The sequence below is a fragment of the Diaporthe amygdali genome (assembly GCF_026229845.1).
Source record: "Diaporthe amygdali strain CAA958 chromosome Unknown NODE_4_length_2575358_cov_65_588622, whole genome shotgun sequence".
Taxonomy (NCBI): domain Eukaryota; kingdom Fungi; phylum Ascomycota; class Sordariomycetes; order Diaporthales; family Diaporthaceae; genus Diaporthe; species Diaporthe amygdali.
The window spans coordinates 1,912,928-1,929,759 of NW_026517024.1; the positions used below are offsets into that span (position 1 = coordinate 1,912,928).

The following is a 16,832-nucleotide window of genomic DNA, read 5'->3' on the forward strand; positions in this document are numbered from 1 at the left end:
TGCTCACAGATGACCTCCTCCAAGATGCCCATGATGTTGGACGACCACATGGGCCCGCTGGGTGCTGCCATGCCCAACATGGACGATGACCTGTTTGGCGACGAGGTGCTCCCCTTGACCACTCGCCCTCCGAGCAAGCAGCTGCAGCAGCGAGTAGACGAGATGCGGAGTCGGGGCTGTTGTCGGTAAGTCAGCCTTGCCCTCTCTCCCGCTCAACCATATCCACTTTTGACACCCAGATCAGGAGCATCTCTTGCTCAAAGACCGGTACAATCGCCTCCATCTCTCCAGATGGCACCCACATCAATCTGCAGTGCGCTCGTACCAACCCCTCAGATGCGTCTTGGGAGCTGAGCGAGCCTTACCCGTGTTCCATCTTCTCGCCCACGCTTCCTGGAGGGCCCATTGTTCACCTGGCTTGGGCCCCCACCAACATCCCGGAGCTGGCCGTCATCGATGCCTATGGCCGAGTCTGTCTTCTGTCCTTTCATATTAGCCTTAACAGGGCCTCTGTCATAACGAGAAAGTGGGACGCAGATACCCCCGACGATCTCTTTTCTGTAGTCGGCTGCTACTGGCTGCCCCTGTTCATATCGCCGAACAGACAGGTAATTACTCCCTCCCGCCCCATACTGCAGCAGCCTGAGTACCTAATCCAAAGTGCAGTTTAATGTCACATATGGACCAGCTGTTCGTGAGAACGGGAAATACCAGTATAACAACAACATAGTACAAGCTGGCGGCCCATGGCATCCCAATCCGCAGAAGAGCGCATTGGTATGCGTTACAGCCAATGGGTTTCTCAAGTTGTTCTATTCCCAGAACAACAATATCGTATTGGATACGCAACTGGAAATGGAGAGCATATCTTCCTCTGACGACCTCATCACCCATGCCGCCATGTGCTCAGATCGGGGTAAGACTCAAGAGAACCCAGAAATCACGTCGGTAGCTAACATCCGGCCAGGTAGATTGATCGTTGTTGTCGCCACAGCGGCGAGACAGTTGAAAGTTGTCCAAGCAGAGATCAGTTGGGGCGTTTCGCAGCCTCAAGACAAGCAGATCCCACCCGGCAGTCTGCCCCTCAAGCCCTCACTGAAGGCAGAGCATATCACTGGGACGAGCTGGCTACAACCAGGCCTCGTTGAGTCACATCTGGATGCATCCATGGATCAAATCTCGTATCTGGAGGTATTTCCGCCTGTCGTGGATGTCAAAACGAAGTCCGCTTTACCAGCCACCATCCTGACCATCAGGTCACACGTGCCCACGGCGCAGAATCATTATAACGTCGAGTACCAAAGTATCATCGATCGCTGGGACATCCTCACAGACCAGCCTCAACAGCTGCATCCCGCTTTCGAACAACGAGGCTCCAAGACAGGATCGGCGTCATCTCTCCATCCCATGACACGACTTCGAAAGCGAGACTCGATCGTCATCAATAAGATAGTTGTCTCTGTCGAGACTACTCAGCTGGGGAGGATCATCTGCATCGGTTTCAGCGACGGAACTGTCCAATTCAGAGACCGCACGACGATGGCAGAGATGGCCAACGAGGACAACCATAGTGTAATCATGGTACCTCACCAGGCTGGCTTCCTTCTAAATGACGAGGAAAAACCTTGTGTCCAGATGACTATCTCCCCGAATAATTGCTCGGTCACACAGGTCTGCGAGAATGGAAAGCTTAAGTGGAGCAGCTTGAAATACCCAGTGGCTGAGATCGGCTCAACAAGGCAGGATCCTCTGTACGACGCTGTACTGGCTGGGCTAACACTGGCTGCCGCCAACGCCGCTCACCAAGGCACAAATTGTGACGACGTGCTGGCCGCCGCCAGACCCTTCGTGGACAAGCATCCTCGATTCCTACACGACTTGGTCTCAACACTGGTATTCATGCTGAATGTCAATGTTGACTACTCCGAAGATTCTCATCACGACGCATTAATAAGAAACATGCAGCTGCAGACCGTTTTCGGTCTGCTGAACCACCTCGGCTTCCAAGGCGAATTCAGGCCCAGGTCCTTTATCAGCAAGTTTGCCATGCTCGGCCTCAACATCAGGCACATCGTCATCCTCATAACCCTAGCCAGCAATTCTTCTGTGAACCCGGCCAAAGAGAAATGGACGCCACTCGACGAACCCGGTGAGTCATCAATTTCTTTTTATAGACTTGGAAGATGTCTCTTATGCTGACTTGGTTTCCAGAGGTGGTTGACGCACTTACCGGTTGCGCGAAGTGGGCATTGGACCTTTTGTGCTGGTTGACGGATAGCCTGTTCATCTTGCGCGATGACCCGAAGTTCATGGAGCTTCTCACCCCTCAGCGCTTCTCAGAGATGACTGCCTATCTCAAGTCTAAGAACGACGTTTGCCTGCACTTATTGCTTTGCTCTTCAACGAGGGGCTTCCTCGTTGCCACCTGCAAACGTCTTGGTCATCTTCAAGCAATGAGCGCCCAGGCTACCCAGTACTGGGACAGGAATGCGTCCTTGCACAACTCAACAGACTCGCACGTGAGCCAAAGTATAATTGCTGTCCAACAGGCTTATCTCAAGATGCAAAGATACATTACAACCACACTCATCAAGGTCAAGGAGATAGACAAATTGTTGAACACTCTAAGTGCGGACATCAAGCAGGCTTACCAGGCATCCCTGGCTATCCTAGCACAGAAACAGCAGCAACAGTCCGGCAAGCCCAATCAGCCTCCCCCTGACGCCGCCATCAAGAAAGCTCAGGCGCACTGTGAGCTCAACATGCTCCTCGCCGAGAATCCACCTCCTCAATTCCTACCAGTGATCAAAAAGTTCTTTGACACTGACCTCAAGAATTTGGTGGCCTCGACCGACCGATCTGGGCTGTTCTTCACGGACTTCCAGCTGCTAGAAGTAGAGGACGACCCGAGGAGGCTGGCGGCCAGGAAGGCACAGGGCAAGTATGTTGATACGTTCAAGCGTGTGGAGCTGACGGCGTCAAAATCGCCAAAGGTAGCCGATGGAGACAATGTGCGCCGGCCGCACGAGCAGCACGAGCAGCAGCAGCAGCAGCCGGACGCGGATGCCGTGACTGGACCGGCGTGGCGGAGGTGTGTGAGGTGTTGTGCTATCATGGAAGATGCCTTGGGTCAAAAGCCGGGCATGACGTTTGTGTTGTCACAGCAGAGGAAGTGTGCCTGTGGAGGAGGTTGGGGACTTCTTCCGTCAGGCGAGCTGGTGATTTAAAGGCATTGCTGTCATTGCAGGTGCATCTTGGCGAGCTTGGGCAGATTATTTTGGGATAGCGATATGTATATCAGGCGGATGTTGCACAATTACCATCAATATCCAATCGTCGATATTCATTCCTTTGATGCCATGTGAAAAGTATCTACACCGGTCACCTCTTGCTTTCCAAGGCGAAAGTATTGGCGGTGGTAGCTGCTCAAGGCATGAGCTTCCAGACAGTCAGTACTTCGCAAGTCGTACCCCTGAAGGCGACCTCTTCCAGCCGCGGACATGTCCCCTCCGCCGCTACTGGACCCCGGCCCATGAACGGCCCTCCACTCCAAATCTCCCCTGACCCTCGTCCATGATGCGGACTTTCTGGAAATCTGGGGAATTTACGCGCAAATTGCACACAAATTTCCCAATTACTTCCCGAGTCGGCCCTCCGGTCATGGTTGTGCACACGTACTTGACCCCTTCTAGCGGCAGACTCGGGCGTTGAACTAGGCACCTCTCCACCCGTGTACCCAAGTAGCTGGTTCGTGAGCATTCACAATGAAAGCAGTGAGGCGAATTAACTGACATATTTTAAAAGCCATGCCCTGTTCCCTCGCCATGAGCCGCACGGATGCAATGCATTCTCGTTCACCACCCTGCTTTCGTTAAGTCCCTGGTTTACATCAAAGCATTGACTGGTTCTGGCCCTCGCACACCAACAGCCGCCATGAGATTAACGTCCCTCCTCCTCGCCATCGCGGCAACAGCTTCTGCAGATGACCACAGGCTCAGACGCCACAGGCTCAGGGCCAGGGCAGACACCAGCAACCTGCCCATCACGCGCGATGGCTCGGCGCTCCTGCTGAACGGGGAGCCGTGGAAGGCGGTCGGGCCCAACGTGTACTGGCTCGGGCTGGACGAGAACGTTATCCCGCCCGCGGGCGAGCCGTTCTACAGCCCCTCCAACGCGAGCTACCCGACCAAGGGGCGCACCACGGAGGTGATGGCCATCGTCAAGGCCCTGGGCGGGACCATGATCCGCGCGCACACGTTGGGCGTCAGCACGGGGAACCCGCTCAGCGTGTGGCCCGAGGAGGGCGTGGTCAACGAGCAGGCGTTTGAGAGCATCGACTGGGCTGTCTTCCAGGCGCGGGCGTTTGGCCTGCGCCTGCTGGTGCCGCTCACTGATAACTATGATTACTATCATGGTGGCAAGTACAACTTCCTGCGCTGGGCCGGGTTCAACCTCACGCAGGCCGCGGACGCGAATAACCCGCTCATCCAGCAGTTTTACACCAATGAGACGATCGTGGACTCGTTCAAGGAATATATCCATACACTGCTGACGCACGTCAATCCCTATACGAATCTGACGTACGCTGAGGATCCCACGATCTTTGCCTACGAGAGTGGGAACGAGCTTGCGGGCCCCGTCTGGGCAGACATGAATGTCCCGACTGAGTGGGTTGAGCATATTGCCGCCTATGTGAAGAGCCTGGCACCCGAGAAACTGTTTGTTGATGGGACATACGGGGTGAACCAGACTCATCTGGGAGCGGAGGATGTAGACATATTCTCGGACCATTTCTATCCGATCAGCATCGCGAAGCTGCAGAAGGGCTTGGACCTAGGTGAGTACATATTCCATGAAGACTATGTAAAAAGAGCATTCGATACTAATTTTGACGTCCAGTTGCTTCAGTCAACAAGAGCTACTTCGCCGGTGAGTATGACTGGGTCGGGTCCACGGACGGAGGGGCCACGCCCAACGGCGACTCCTTGGCCGACTGGTTCAAGGTCATTGAGCAGAGCTCGGTGGCCGCTGGCGACGCCTTCTGGAGCTTGTTCGGGCATAACGTTCCTGACTGCAGCGTAAGTAGATCATCTCTATATAGTGTGCCATCATGCTTGGAAGCGGGATGCAAGGCTGACAGAGTTCCGATGTTCCAGGTATTTGTAAACCATACCGATGGCTTCACATTGCAGTATGGCAACCCTGAGTATTCGCCTTACACGGATAGCCGTATCCAGCTTATCCACCAGCATTCCGTCAAGCTGAGCCAGGGCGTAAATATTAGTGCGAATGCCTCCTTGCCGGTCGTGCCTTGCCCGGCTTCCCCGGATGGAGGTAGCCGTCTCTTCAAGAGGTAGTTACTCCAGACTCTAGCAAATAGTAGAAGAATGAAACCAAAGTCAACAAGTGATATGAGATGAATTTGCTCAATATTGATGGTCCCCACGTAGAGATTCTCAATGCTTAAAGACCCAGGGCAATTTCCCTGTGGCCATATCTGAGCGCGAAATCCCTAGGAGTGCTTCTTCGGATCCCAGGCCATGGCAGTTAGTTCCGTCTTCTCCTCTTCCCCCTCTACCTGTACCGTGATGATCCCGAGTTCCTCAAATCCAAGTCGAGGATAGACATTCCGTCCCATTGGGCTCGCCACAAGTGTGACCACCGCGCCATCCCTCGCAGCCTGGTCCATCCCCCACTGACACAATCTCCTGGCCAAGCCCCTCCGCAGGTATGAAGGGTGCGTCCCCAATGCCTGCAGGTGCATTTGCTCTGTCCCGAAGCGAGAGTCCAGAAAAGCCGTGCGCCCCTCGTAGTACGCACGGAAGTGTTCCCTCGCGTGTGACGGGTTCGCATCCCTTCGGGTCCCCGCGCCAGCTTGGGCGAGGATGTCTGCGGCTGGGAATTTGCTCGGTGTCAGCATGTTCAACTCAAAAAGCTTAAAAGAAAATTAAAGATTTAATGCGCGAGAGATGACTCACCACTTGCCGGTTTGTATCCGACACCGAACTTCCTGATGTTCAGGTAAGTCAAGTCCCAAACCGCAAACGAAGCCACCTCCCAGCGCCCGGCCGAGGCGTCCCAGCACTCGGCCACTAGGACCACCAAGTCGTCGAACTCGGGCGAGATCCACGTCTTGACGAGGATGCCCGAGAACTTCGAGTGATCGTCGGGATGATCCTCGCGGTAGGGGAATCGATAGTCATACCACCCGCGGTCTTGAGGCATGGCCGTTATCAGGACCTTGGTGACGGCGTCAGCATCCTCTGGGCCTGCCTTGCGGACACGGATCATATCATCCATGACTTTTGAAGTAAAGAGATCTTTATGTTTTTTGTGTTAACAGACAACAAACGCAAATAAACCCGAATTGCCTAACAGGTCACTCTTGGTAATATGTGTCAGAATCGGCTCCTTTTGAATAAATTAGCTGCCTTCAAAGATAGTAAGCGTGAGCATAAGTATCTTCATAAGCACCGATAGCCTGCGGAGCTCGGAGATATACTACGTCACGCAACAGAGATGGATTTCTCATCCGGTGTGATTCAATTGTGCGAAGCTGCACGACTTACCTGATGCAGGTGAGATGCCGGAGAGGGCAAATGCAAACGCTCTCACCTTGTAGAACAGCCAGCTGTAGGATGACCTCCAAAGGGACAGGGGCTATGGGCTTAGCTGCTGGATCTTACGGATCAAAGCGCAAGAGGGCATCCAGGTAGAATTTGTCCAGGTCACAGGATGACCGTGTTGGGACGTGAAGTGGTCATCGTTGCGTGTGTTACAATTGACAGATGTGGTCGAGAAAGGCTCGAAATAGTCACAATTTTCGTCACTATGGAGGACAGTCTCCAGGTCTATGGTTCTACTCTGCCGCAAGAGCTACTGATCCTAAACAGACAGACGGCATGCCAAAGTCATGCAGAGAAACCCACGTTTCAAGCGCCTAGCAATTGGCTTTGCCTTTCGGGGGTTGTAACTTTGGTTGTTTTTGGGATTATCCCTATTGAAAGGTCTTTCCGCAGAGATGACTTAGAAATTTCTATTGGATATCCCGCAGGGTGGAAATATCCCCGTCGTCTTTACTCAGCTCTATGCTTGCCGCTTGAGCCAGTCCTCATGCAGCTTCTTCTGCCTCTCCCAGTCCTTCTGCAGCTTCTTTTTCCTGCTCTTGGTGACCTCCTCGCCCTTGGCGTCCTTGGTCGGTATGCCGTTCTCATCCCACTCCACGTACTCCTCTGTCTTGTACATCTCGAGGTGGCTGAGCTTGGCCTTCTCGTCCTGCAGCTTCTTCTTCTCCGCCTCCTCCGCCTCTCTCTTTGCCTTTTGCGCAGCCTTGGCAGCGGCCGCTTGCTCGCGCTCCTCCCTGGCCTGCTTGATGGTCTGGTCGATAGGCCGGACCAATGCCGGCAGTGGCGGGTCGCGGTCTTCGAGGTAAATATCCAGATCCCACAAGCGTGTGTCGCGCAGCTGGTCGCAAAGAGCGAGGATGTCGCTGGCTGCTGCCTTCTCGCTGGCTAGTTTCTGGACGTCGGCTTGGAACTGTGTGAATACCTGCTCGTACTTCTTCGCAGACTCGCTGGAGGCCGATTCTGTAGGCTTGACCTTCTCCGCTATCTGGACCAAAGAAGCGTGGTCCAGATCTTTGGTCCGAGCAGCTTGTCGCACTTGATCGCGCAGTTGCGAAACAGGGTACACAAACGCTTCTGCTTCTGAGGGAATACCGACGCCGGACCAGGCTACTCGGGATACATCATTCAAGTCGCCCTTTGCATCTAGACCCAAGATCGTGAGAATCCTTGTTATCCATCGTGCAAGGGTGAGCGTCGTCTCATCTGAAACAGCCCCGGCCGAGTTGAATTCGGTCACAAGCTCAGAGATTGCCCTCATCGCCGCAGGTGTGTTGAACGAGTCCGCGAAAGCAGCGTCGACATCTTGCTTGGTCTTCTCCAAAGCAGCCAACACCTTCTGATCGTTTCCTGATTCCTCAGATCCCTTGCTAGCAGACGCACTGCTTCCGTTCTGCTGATTCCTCGCAATATCCGTACTCTTGTAGAAGAAATTGTTCATCTTGTCCTCGAAAGATGCGGTCGTGCGAAGGATCTCGTCAGTCACCTCAATGCCGCTCTCCCACGCACCGAGCAAGAAAGCAATACGGAGACTTCGGTAGGTCCACTCCTTTTTCGCAAGCGCCGACCTGATTGTGGTGAAGTTTTTGAGTGACTTGCTCATTTTGGAGCCTGCGATCGACAAATGACCCATATGCAAGACTTGAATGTCCCATGTTAGCAACTCTTCAGATAATACACCAGCACCGATATGACTCTGGGGATTGCCTAGCCGGACAGAGATTCACTTACAAAAGTTTGACCACTGCTCTTTGCTGTTCCAATATGCCTCTGATTGGGCCAGCTCATTATCGTGGTGCGGGAACCGAAGATCGACGCCTCCAGAATGGACATCCAACTTTTCGCCCAAAACTTCAGAAGCCATAACCGAGCACTCAATATGCCAGCCTGGACGCCCGTCTCCCCATGGACTAGGCCATGAAAACTCCCCAGCCTTACTTGCCTTCCACAGGGCGAAATCAGCGTCGTTACGTTTTACCGTGGTCTTAGACGCGAGCGACCCTTCACCATCGGCCTGCAGGGCAGTATCGCCCCTGCTCCAGGGCTCGAGGCGGGCGTAAGCGTGGCCTGCCTTCTCGAAAGCAGCTATGTCGAAGTATACCGAGCCGTCGGAGGTGGCGTATCCGAAACCATTGGCTATGATCTTCTCAATAAAAGACACAATTTCAGGCACATACTCGGTTACTCGGGTCAGAACCTCGGGATCCAGAACGTTCAGAGCATGCATGTCCTCGAAGAAGCGGTCCTCGAACTTTTTGGTCAGCTTCGTGAAGATCGCATAGTCCTTCGAGTCGACAGTAGCGCCATGCAAAGAGTCCAGGTACGGTAATAGTACGTCCTCCGCGCCGTCGTAAAATTGGTCGGGCGCCAGCGAGGAGCCTTGTTGCAGGGTTGTAGCAGCCGACTTGGCCGTATTTATGTGCATTTTCAGTTTGGCCTCCTTGTCACCTGGCGTCTCGTTGTCCCCTGCCAATGCTTTTCCTGCCAGAACCCTTGCGTATGCCTTGTCTGTCTCTGAGCTGTACGAATCGGGAGTCGTTTCGGCGGGAAGGAGAGGTAGATTCTTCTTCAAATAGAATGTGAAAGCCGCCTGGGCCGTAGATACGGCAGTCTCGTCGACATTGGGGTGCTCTGTTCGGAAGTTTGCCAGCAAATGCTGCTGACGCGCGCGCAGGATGATCTTGTCGTCGATATCGGTGATGTTCATTACGAACTTCACGTTGAAGCCAAAGTAATCTCTCACGATGCGCCTAACAACGTCTGTAGAGACATAGTTGCGCGCATGCCCCAGGTGCGCGTCATCGTAGACGGTGGGACCGCAAGTATACCAAAGCACAGTCTTTCCTTCGGGGTCGATTGGTACAAACTTGTCCTTCTTGCGCGTCAGGGAGTTGTAGACTGAAAGGTTGGGCAGCTTGACGGAATCGGCGAGGGGTTTGGGAGGCGTCCAGGTGGGTTGTTTCGTCGACATCTTGGCGAGGAACAGCCTGGCTGCAGAAGACCTAGAAATCGAGTTGTTCCTCTCGCTCAGTATGCAATTCGACGGTTGGCTTCCTCGCGTGAGAAGATGAGCTGTGCGGGCGTGTGACGGAAGGTTCTTGGGCAGGCTTAATGAATGGACAAATAAAGAAGGGCAGCGGCCAAAGGAAGGGAAGGAAGAATGGCGCAATATATTAAGGCTATTGCTCGACCTCGAACATCTGGAAACGTGGCTCATCCGGGTCGCCTTTTTTGAGTCACAATAGGAGAGTCACAGTATGACAGGTGAAGGAGGGTCGCAAGTTAAGGTGGGGTGGGGTGTTTTCTAGAAGAGCTCCAACACAGCAAAATGGTGGAGGGATAGGGGTCCTGCTAGTGAGGCCGTTCCCACGCGCCGTCTGTGTTCCTACGACAGTCTAACAGCTGTTCTAAATTTAAACAGATATACTTGAGTCACGGTGAGGCAGATTCGATATGATCACATCTGGGGATTGACGCCTGTGCCTATGTATCAAGACATCTGCGCGAGCCTTCTCACCACCACCATTATTAAGGTACCAGCCCAGCGAATGGACAAGACGACGGCGCTCCCATGGCTGCTTGTTCAATCGTTGAGTAAATGAGCATCTTATTAGACTGGCGACTAGTTTTGTCATTCCGCCCAGGCAATGGGCCACGGACTTTTGTCAATGGCAATGCAAGAAAGAACAATCAACCAGCAGCCCCAAACCATGAGGTAGACTACCACATTATTGCTCTCCGTAGGGCACATCTCTAGACTTTTCAAAGCCAAGTCAAGCCCACGGTGGCCTCTCTACCCATGCCGAACCCGGCTCCGACAGCTCGATCCGGACCCTGGGGGGTCCCGCGATTGAGGCCCCGCCCAGGGCAGACCCCGCGGCCCCGGAGGTCCAGCTCAAGCTCACAAGGCAATCCTCGAGTCGATGATGATGACGATGCGCTGTAGCAAAACCATCCTCCACCACATTCCCTTCGCATGATTCAGTCACAGCTTGACAAAGTCTTTTCTGTCTTCATCAAGCTGCAGCTCTAGGAAAACTCGTACTCATCAAGCCGAGGCAGAAACGCCCGCATCTGCAATGTTCACTGGCATCGTCGAAGAGATAGGGGGTAGGCCTTACTTGGCACAGCCCAGCCCAGCTCACCCTTCACCTCATCCCATGTCACTCGCCTAGCATGCACGCACAGCCGCTAACAAACATCACTCACAGTGGTCGCCGCGCTCAACCCTCACGATGAGACAGGCGGCACATCCCTGACCATCAACCTGCCCGCAGAGTCCACCCTCCTGTCAGACTGCCATGAGGGCGACTCCATCGCCGTCAACGGCGTGTGCCTCACCGTGGTGACCTTCACGCCCAAGGACCCCCTGCCCTCCTTCACGGTGGGCGTGGCGCCCGAGACGCTGCGCGTCACCAACCTGGGCAGCCTGGCGACGGGGTCGCGGTGCAACCTGGAGCGCGCCGTGCGGGCCGACACGCGCATGGGCGGCCACTTCGTGCAGGGCCACGTCGACACCGTCGCCGAGATAGCCAGCATGCAGCCCGACGGCAACGCCGTCACCATCCGCTTCCGCCCCGCCAAGCGCGACGTGCTGCGCTACGTCGTCTACAAGGGCTACGTCGCCCTCGACGGCACCAGCCTGACCGTCACCAAGGTCGACGACGCCGAGGGCTGGTGGGAGGTCATGCTCATCGCCTACACCCAGGAGAAGGTCGTCATCGCCAAGAAGAAGGTCGGCGACACCGTCAACGTCGAGGTCGATATGATGGCCAAGTACGCCGAGAAGTCGATCCTCTATGCGGGCGAGGGAGCCTCGTTCTCCTTCATCAAGGAGGTGGAGAAGACGGTGGAGAAGATTGTTGCGCAGGGCTTGGGTGGACACGCAGCGTGAGAGGTGTTGGGTATTGATCCAGACACTTCAGTAGTTCTTGTAAAAAAAAAGATGATGTACTTTCAGCCTATAGACATGCCTTTCCACCATCTGCAGGACATTGCACCTGCCGTCACGACGCCAGGCTCACTCATCAAAATTGCACAGCTTCAAACCTCAGCCCATACTTCGGCAATTTTGGTACTTAGGGCTTTGCCAATCTGCTTGCTCTTCACAGCGTGTCCTCCTAGCCGGCTGGAGACCAGCTCCCGCTTTCTTTTCTTTCCTTCCTCTCCAGGACCACACTGCTCGAAAGCCTTGACAAACTCGTTGGGCGTCTTCCAGATCTTCTGTATTTGTATCGCCTTTTCCCCTGTGACGCCTCGTGTGCACATTAGCATCTTGAGGAAGAGGTCGCGTAGGGTCAGCAGATCCGTCTTCGACACCAGCGAAGCAAAAGCAGGATAGCTGATGTAGTAATCTACCCCAGGCTGCGTTTCCCTAAGGCTGTTTAAGAGAGGCAAGTAGTTCTGGGGTGTGATGACCTTTGTAGGGATCACCCTCAGAGGCTGGCTTTCGTAACGCTTTTTCAGCAAGTCCGTCATCCTCGCGAGGTACCGGATGGTGTCATCCATCTTTTGTGTCTTCTTCACGGTGAAACCATTAACCACCTGCGTCGACGCAATCGCAGACTGCACGCTTTCCTCGTACTTGGAGAAGTGCTCCCGGTCCAATGAGATCTCCTCCACAAGGTAGGTGACGTGTCGGACGCCAGATCGCTTCAGGCGGAACTTCTGCTCGTGGAAGCGGCCGTCCTTGATACTGCCGATCAAGTCGTCCAGGCGCTTGCGCTCCACGATGTAGTCGAGCACGACCTCGTCGCCCTCGGCGCCGCCTCGACGCAGTACCTCCGGGTCGTGGCACTTTGCCACCCACTGGGCATCACCGAGCTCCAAACTGCGCATGATGGGCTTGATTCCCTTCTTTGTCAGTTCTTCTTGCATGTAGTCCCGGTCTGTTTTGGCACGAATCTCTCGCACGTCCAGTACAAGGTGAACTGTAAATGAGCCAGGGTTTAACCTGATCGTTGTAAAGTTTGGCAATGAGGAGTTGTCAGAAAAGACGGGGCCGTCAGTAACCACATTACCAAAGTCTGGCTTCTCCTGTTCCAGGGAGAGGTCGTCGTTGGTACCTTCGTCCAAACCACCGACGAAAGCCAGTGACTGTGCTTGGGCCCGAGGCGCGGCCGAATTGTTCCTGGAGTCATTCGTTCTGTCACCAGTGTTACTGGTGCTGGCCTCATTAGCCTCCTGGATTCGTCGTGCCACATCCCGACCATCTTCAGTCAGGGCGTATCTTTTCGTCGGTCTCCCACGCTCGTAGACAAGCTCTTTAGCGAGTAAGGTCTTCATAGAGTTCCAAGCCGTGTAGAAACTTCCCGGCTCGCTCGCCGTGAAGGAAGAGTTGCAATGTGGTTGAGCCTTGTCGATCAAATCCAGCTTTGCCATGCCCTCAGGCCCATACTCTGGCATGTTCGATAAGGCAACAATGAGAGCGTAGGCGCCGGACCGATATGCAGGCACATATGGTTTAGCCTTCCGTGGCTTCTTCTGGACTGGAGCGGGCTCTTCCTCGTCGTCATCGTCATCATCATCTCCTTCTCCTGTAGCTCTGCTGGCATCCTTGCGCTTCTTAGATTTCGAAGGGCGCTCAGGCATTGGCAAGCCATTTTCTCTGCAATAAATCTCAAGTTTGTCCGTGAGCCTCTTGGTGAGCGTCTGTCCGAAGAACTGCAGCTCCGTGAGCTCTGAGGGATGTTGAAAGACTTTGGGACATTTTTTCAATGAATTGTAAGCCTTTCTGTATGTAGTGACACCCTTGGTGTTTTTTTCTCTCGCGTTCTCGTACCACTCCTTGACCCACGAAAGTAGCAGTGGATTGGGGCTATCCTCGTCGGACGGCATGATGATTCATCGAGCGAGGCAGCCCAGGGGAAGCGAGTAGAGCCAGCCAGCAGGACAGACCAAAGGGAGCGAAAAGCTCTCAATTGAAGGAAGATATTATGTGATTAGCAGTCGGCACAAAACTAGAATTGAATCAGGCAGGCAATGCAAGTGGTGCTGATTGTTGGAAGAGCGATGCGAGACAGTTTGGTGCGAAGCGAAGCCGATTCGGGAGACGCGTTCACGCGTTTGGCAAGGACAAAAGCGTTGGAATTCCAGGGACCTGGGGCCTAATGCACTACAAGCTTTAAGCTCAAGGCAATCCCGCAGCCTCGGGTGGGGGCCATGAAGTCTGGGCAGCTTGCTAGCTTGATATGTCACTGTTGGATAGAAGGAAACGGTCTTCCTAATTTAATTGTAGAATTGCTCGGCAGAAAGTGTCGGCCTCCGTTGGAATAGATTCAGGTTATGGATAAGATGCATGGCAGGATCATTGGCAAACAGGGCCGCTTCAGGCTCGTATTGCAGGCGATCGACGCACACAGCACAGCATCATAGCACAGAGCTATTCCCTTTGCTCGACTGCTTGCATTGAATAAGGCTCAGGGACAGGCTGGGGTACGATGAGCTGCGCCGCTCAGGAATGTATGCTGTACCGTACAGCTCGCATAGACGAGATCTACTGCATGATAGAAGCGAGGAACAAAGAAGGCGGGGTAGCTTTGATCACCGATGCTAATAATAAAGTGGGGGGTGCCAGAGGGGTGGTGGGCATTCCAGCATGCGGGCCTTGCAGGGGGCATGCCCGTCTGTCTGTCGTATTAGCTGGAGCAGTAGCGGGTTGCCTTGCCAGCTATGACAGCTCACCTCTCCTTAAATGCCTCCTCTTTCACCTCGGGACTTCCCCCGTCTACGTAGCCCTTGTCTTTTGTCTTCGTCTAGCTAGTTCTCTCGTGATTGCTTCACCATTATTTCCTTTCACAATCTGTAACAGCTTCTGGGGTCCTGTGAGCAAAGAAACAAACCATCATGGCTTCACATGACGACAAGATCCTGGCTGCTTCGGCCAAGCACCCCATTGTCCCCCTCCCAGCTGGCAGCCTTTACAAGTATGGCACCGCCGGCTTCCGCATGTCCTCTGACCTCCTCGAGGGGGTCTCCTTCAGGGTTGGCCTGCTGGCTTCTCTTCGAAGCCGCAAGCTGAGCAGCCAAGCCATCGGTGTCATGATTACTGCCAGCCACAACCCAGCCAAGGACAATGGCGTCAAGGTCGTCGACCCCATGGGCGAGATGCTTGAGCAGGAGTGGGAGAGCTATGCCACCAAGCTGGTCAACTGCCAGACTGACAAGGAACTCGTAGAGGTCTACAATGGTCTGGCTGCTCAGCTCAAGATCGACCTCAAGGCCCCTGCCAAGGTCGTCTATGGCCGCGACACTAGGCCCTCAGGCCACACCCTCGTCACCGCTCTCGCCGCTGCACTCGAGGCTACTGGCACCGAGTATGTTGACTACAAGATCCTGACCACCCCTCAGCTCCACTATTTGACGAGAGCCATCAACACCGAGGACACCCCTCAGTCCTACGGCGAGGTCAGCGAGGCTGGATACTACAAGAAGTTCTCCGACGCCTTCATCCGCGCTCTCAAGGGGCGCAAGATCAACGGCTCCTTGACCGTCGACTGTGCCAATGGCGTCGGTGGGCCCAAGTTGACCGAGCTGCTGAAGTACCTCCCCAAGGACAAGGTCCCATTTGATGTCAACGTCGTCAACGATGATGTCCTCCGACCCGAAGTTCTGAACTTGGATGTAAGTGACCATACCTCCTTTCCCAATCGACCAGCATGCTAAGTTACCTACCTCTATCCAGAGCGGCGCCGACTTCGTCAAGACCAAGCAGCGAGCCCCCCCTTCACCCAAGCCTGAGCTCGGCGCCCGATACTGCTCCCTCGACGGTGACGCTGATCGTCTGATATACTACTGGACCGACGCTGAGACGGGCTTCTTTATGCTTGACGGCGACCGCATCTCCACTCTGGCTGCGTCATTTATTGCCGACTTGGTGCGGTCCGCGGGGCTTGAGGAGGATCTGCGCATCGGCGTGGTGCAAACCGCATACGCCAACGGCGCCAGCACGAAATACATCTCAGACCACCTTCGCCTTCCTGTCGTCTGCACGCCAACCGGTGTGAAGCACCTGCACCATGCGGCGTGCAACTTCGACGTGGGGGTCTACTTCGAGGCGAATGGCCACGGCACGGTCGTCTTCTCCAACGACGCTCTGCGCACCTTCAAAGAGAAGGAGCCTCAGTCTCCTGCTCAGAAGGACGCACTTGAGACCCTCTCTGCCGTGGGAGACCTCATCAACCAGACCGTCGGCGACGCCCTTTCGGATATGCTACTGGTGGAGGTGATCCTGGCACACAAGGGCTGGACGCTGAAGGACTGGGCTATGACCTACACGGACCTGCCCAATAGGCTGGTCCGCGTCGAGGTCGGCGATAAGGATCTTTTCCAGACCACGGACGCGGAGCGCAAGCTGTCGCACCCCGCTGGCGCACAGGACGAGATCGACGCCCTGGTCAAGAAGTACACCAGCGCCCGCAGCTTCGCCCGTGCTTCGGGCACCGAGAACGCTTGCCGCGTCTACGCGGAGGCCGCAACCAGGGTGGAGGCAGACGAGTTGGCCAAGAAGGTGGCCGCCGTGGTGGAGAAGTACGGAAGAACCGGCGCGGCTACGTCGCAGTAGAGCAGCGATATGTCAACGCCTGAGGGCCTTCTCGAGCTACAGCTGCTAACCCCTATCACACCAACGCCACCGCTACTGCCTCAAAATGCCAACGGCAACGGGGATTACTTCAAGCAACTATCCTCACCTCACATCAAGATGGATGCTTTGGAGCAGGGTTTACCCACTGAAATGACGGAGAAGGCAATGGAGAGCGCGGTCGAGATGCTGGCATCATCCGAAAAGGCTGCCCCACACAAAAACATTAACGATAACGACGCTGATCTTCTGTTCAAGATTGACATGGACGAGTGATTGAGATCGATCACAGGAGGAGAGAAGGGTTTCAAGGCATCGTGGGCTAGGATGGTGGCAAAAATGCGGCATTGACCCAAAAAGTGTTTGCGGCGTTATGAATTTTGCGTTTGTGCAGAGCATCCTGAGATGAGGACAAAGATTGTCATCGTTCAGTCAGTCAACTCACAGAACCAAAGAACTTCGATCGATACAGGCAAATAGAGTCACCTATGTCAGTCGGTGGATAAAAAAGTAGACAAAATATTGTTACGGTGCAATATACAGCCCATTAAGAAGGCATGTTTCCACAGCAAGAATTTTGGCATGTCCCGTCCACATCCTCATGATTTCTCTGAAGAATGTGATAGTTG

General features: G+C 54.4%; 7 protein-coding genes across 7 annotated transcripts; 4 read left to right on the forward strand and 3 right to left on the reverse strand.

Annotated features, from left to right (window-relative positions):
- Positions 1-9: 9 nt before the first annotated feature.
- Positions 10-3,222, forward strand: J7T55_008775 (RNA polymerase II Mediator complex subunit Sin4; the record flags this gene model as incomplete). Its single annotated transcript, XM_053139128.1, has 6 exons — positions 10-185; positions 245-608; positions 667-916; positions 968-2,149; positions 2,212-3,091; positions 3,165-3,222. The coding sequence occupies 6 exons, from the start codon at positions 10-12 to the stop codon at positions 3,220-3,222; spliced, it is 2,910 nt and encodes a 969-aa protein (XP_052998048.1).
- Positions 3,223-3,933: 711 nt separating this feature from the next.
- J7T55_008776 (endo-1-4-beta-mannosidase C) lies at positions 3,934-5,357 on the forward strand (the record flags this gene model as incomplete). The annotated part of the gene is made up of 3 exons (XM_053139129.1): positions 3,934-4,837; positions 4,900-5,078; positions 5,157-5,357. 3 exons carry the CDS (start codon positions 3,934-3,936, stop codon positions 5,355-5,357), a joined length of 1,284 nt encoding a protein of 427 aa, XP_052998049.1.
- A 155-nt stretch (positions 5,358-5,512) lies between these two features.
- On the reverse strand, positions 5,513-6,300 carry J7T55_008777 (uncharacterized protein; the record flags this gene model as incomplete). Its single annotated transcript, XM_053139130.1, has 2 exons — positions 5,513-5,895; positions 5,979-6,300. The coding sequence occupies 2 exons, from the start codon at positions 6,298-6,300 to the stop codon at positions 5,513-5,515; spliced, it is 705 nt and encodes a 234-aa protein (XP_052998050.1).
- Positions 6,301-7,086: 786 nt separating this feature from the next.
- J7T55_008778 (tRNA synthetases class I (C) catalytic domain-containing protein) lies at positions 7,087-9,594 on the reverse strand (the record flags this gene model as incomplete). The annotated part of the gene is made up of 3 exons (XM_053139131.1): positions 7,087-8,264; positions 8,355-8,474; positions 8,562-9,594. The coding sequence occupies 3 exons, from the start codon at positions 9,592-9,594 to the stop codon at positions 7,087-7,089; spliced, it is 2,331 nt and encodes a 776-aa protein (XP_052998051.1).
- Positions 9,595-10,702: 1,108 nt separating this feature from the next.
- J7T55_008779 (riboflavin synthase alpha chain) lies at positions 10,703-11,517 on the forward strand (the record flags this gene model as incomplete). Its single annotated transcript, XM_053139132.1, has 2 exons — positions 10,703-10,733; positions 10,835-11,517. 2 exons carry the CDS (start codon positions 10,703-10,705, stop codon positions 11,515-11,517), a joined length of 714 nt encoding a protein of 237 aa, XP_052998052.1.
- A 149-nt stretch (positions 11,518-11,666) lies between these two features.
- J7T55_008780 (crossover junction endonuclease MUS81) lies at positions 11,667-13,460 on the reverse strand (the record flags this gene model as incomplete). The annotated part of the gene is made up of 1 exon (XM_053139133.1): positions 11,667-13,460. The coding sequence occupies one exon, from the start codon at positions 13,458-13,460 to the stop codon at positions 11,667-11,669; it is 1,794 nt and encodes a 597-aa protein (XP_052998053.1).
- Positions 13,461-14,468: 1,008 nt separating this feature from the next.
- On the forward strand, positions 14,469-16,479 carry J7T55_008781 (n-acetylglucosamine-phosphate mutase; the record flags this gene model as incomplete). Its single annotated transcript, XM_053139134.1, has 3 exons — positions 14,469-15,245; positions 15,307-16,104; positions 16,186-16,479. The coding sequence occupies 3 exons, from the start codon at positions 14,469-14,471 to the stop codon at positions 16,477-16,479; spliced, it is 1,869 nt and encodes a 622-aa protein (XP_052998054.1).
- Positions 16,480-16,832: the final 353 nt, after the last annotated feature.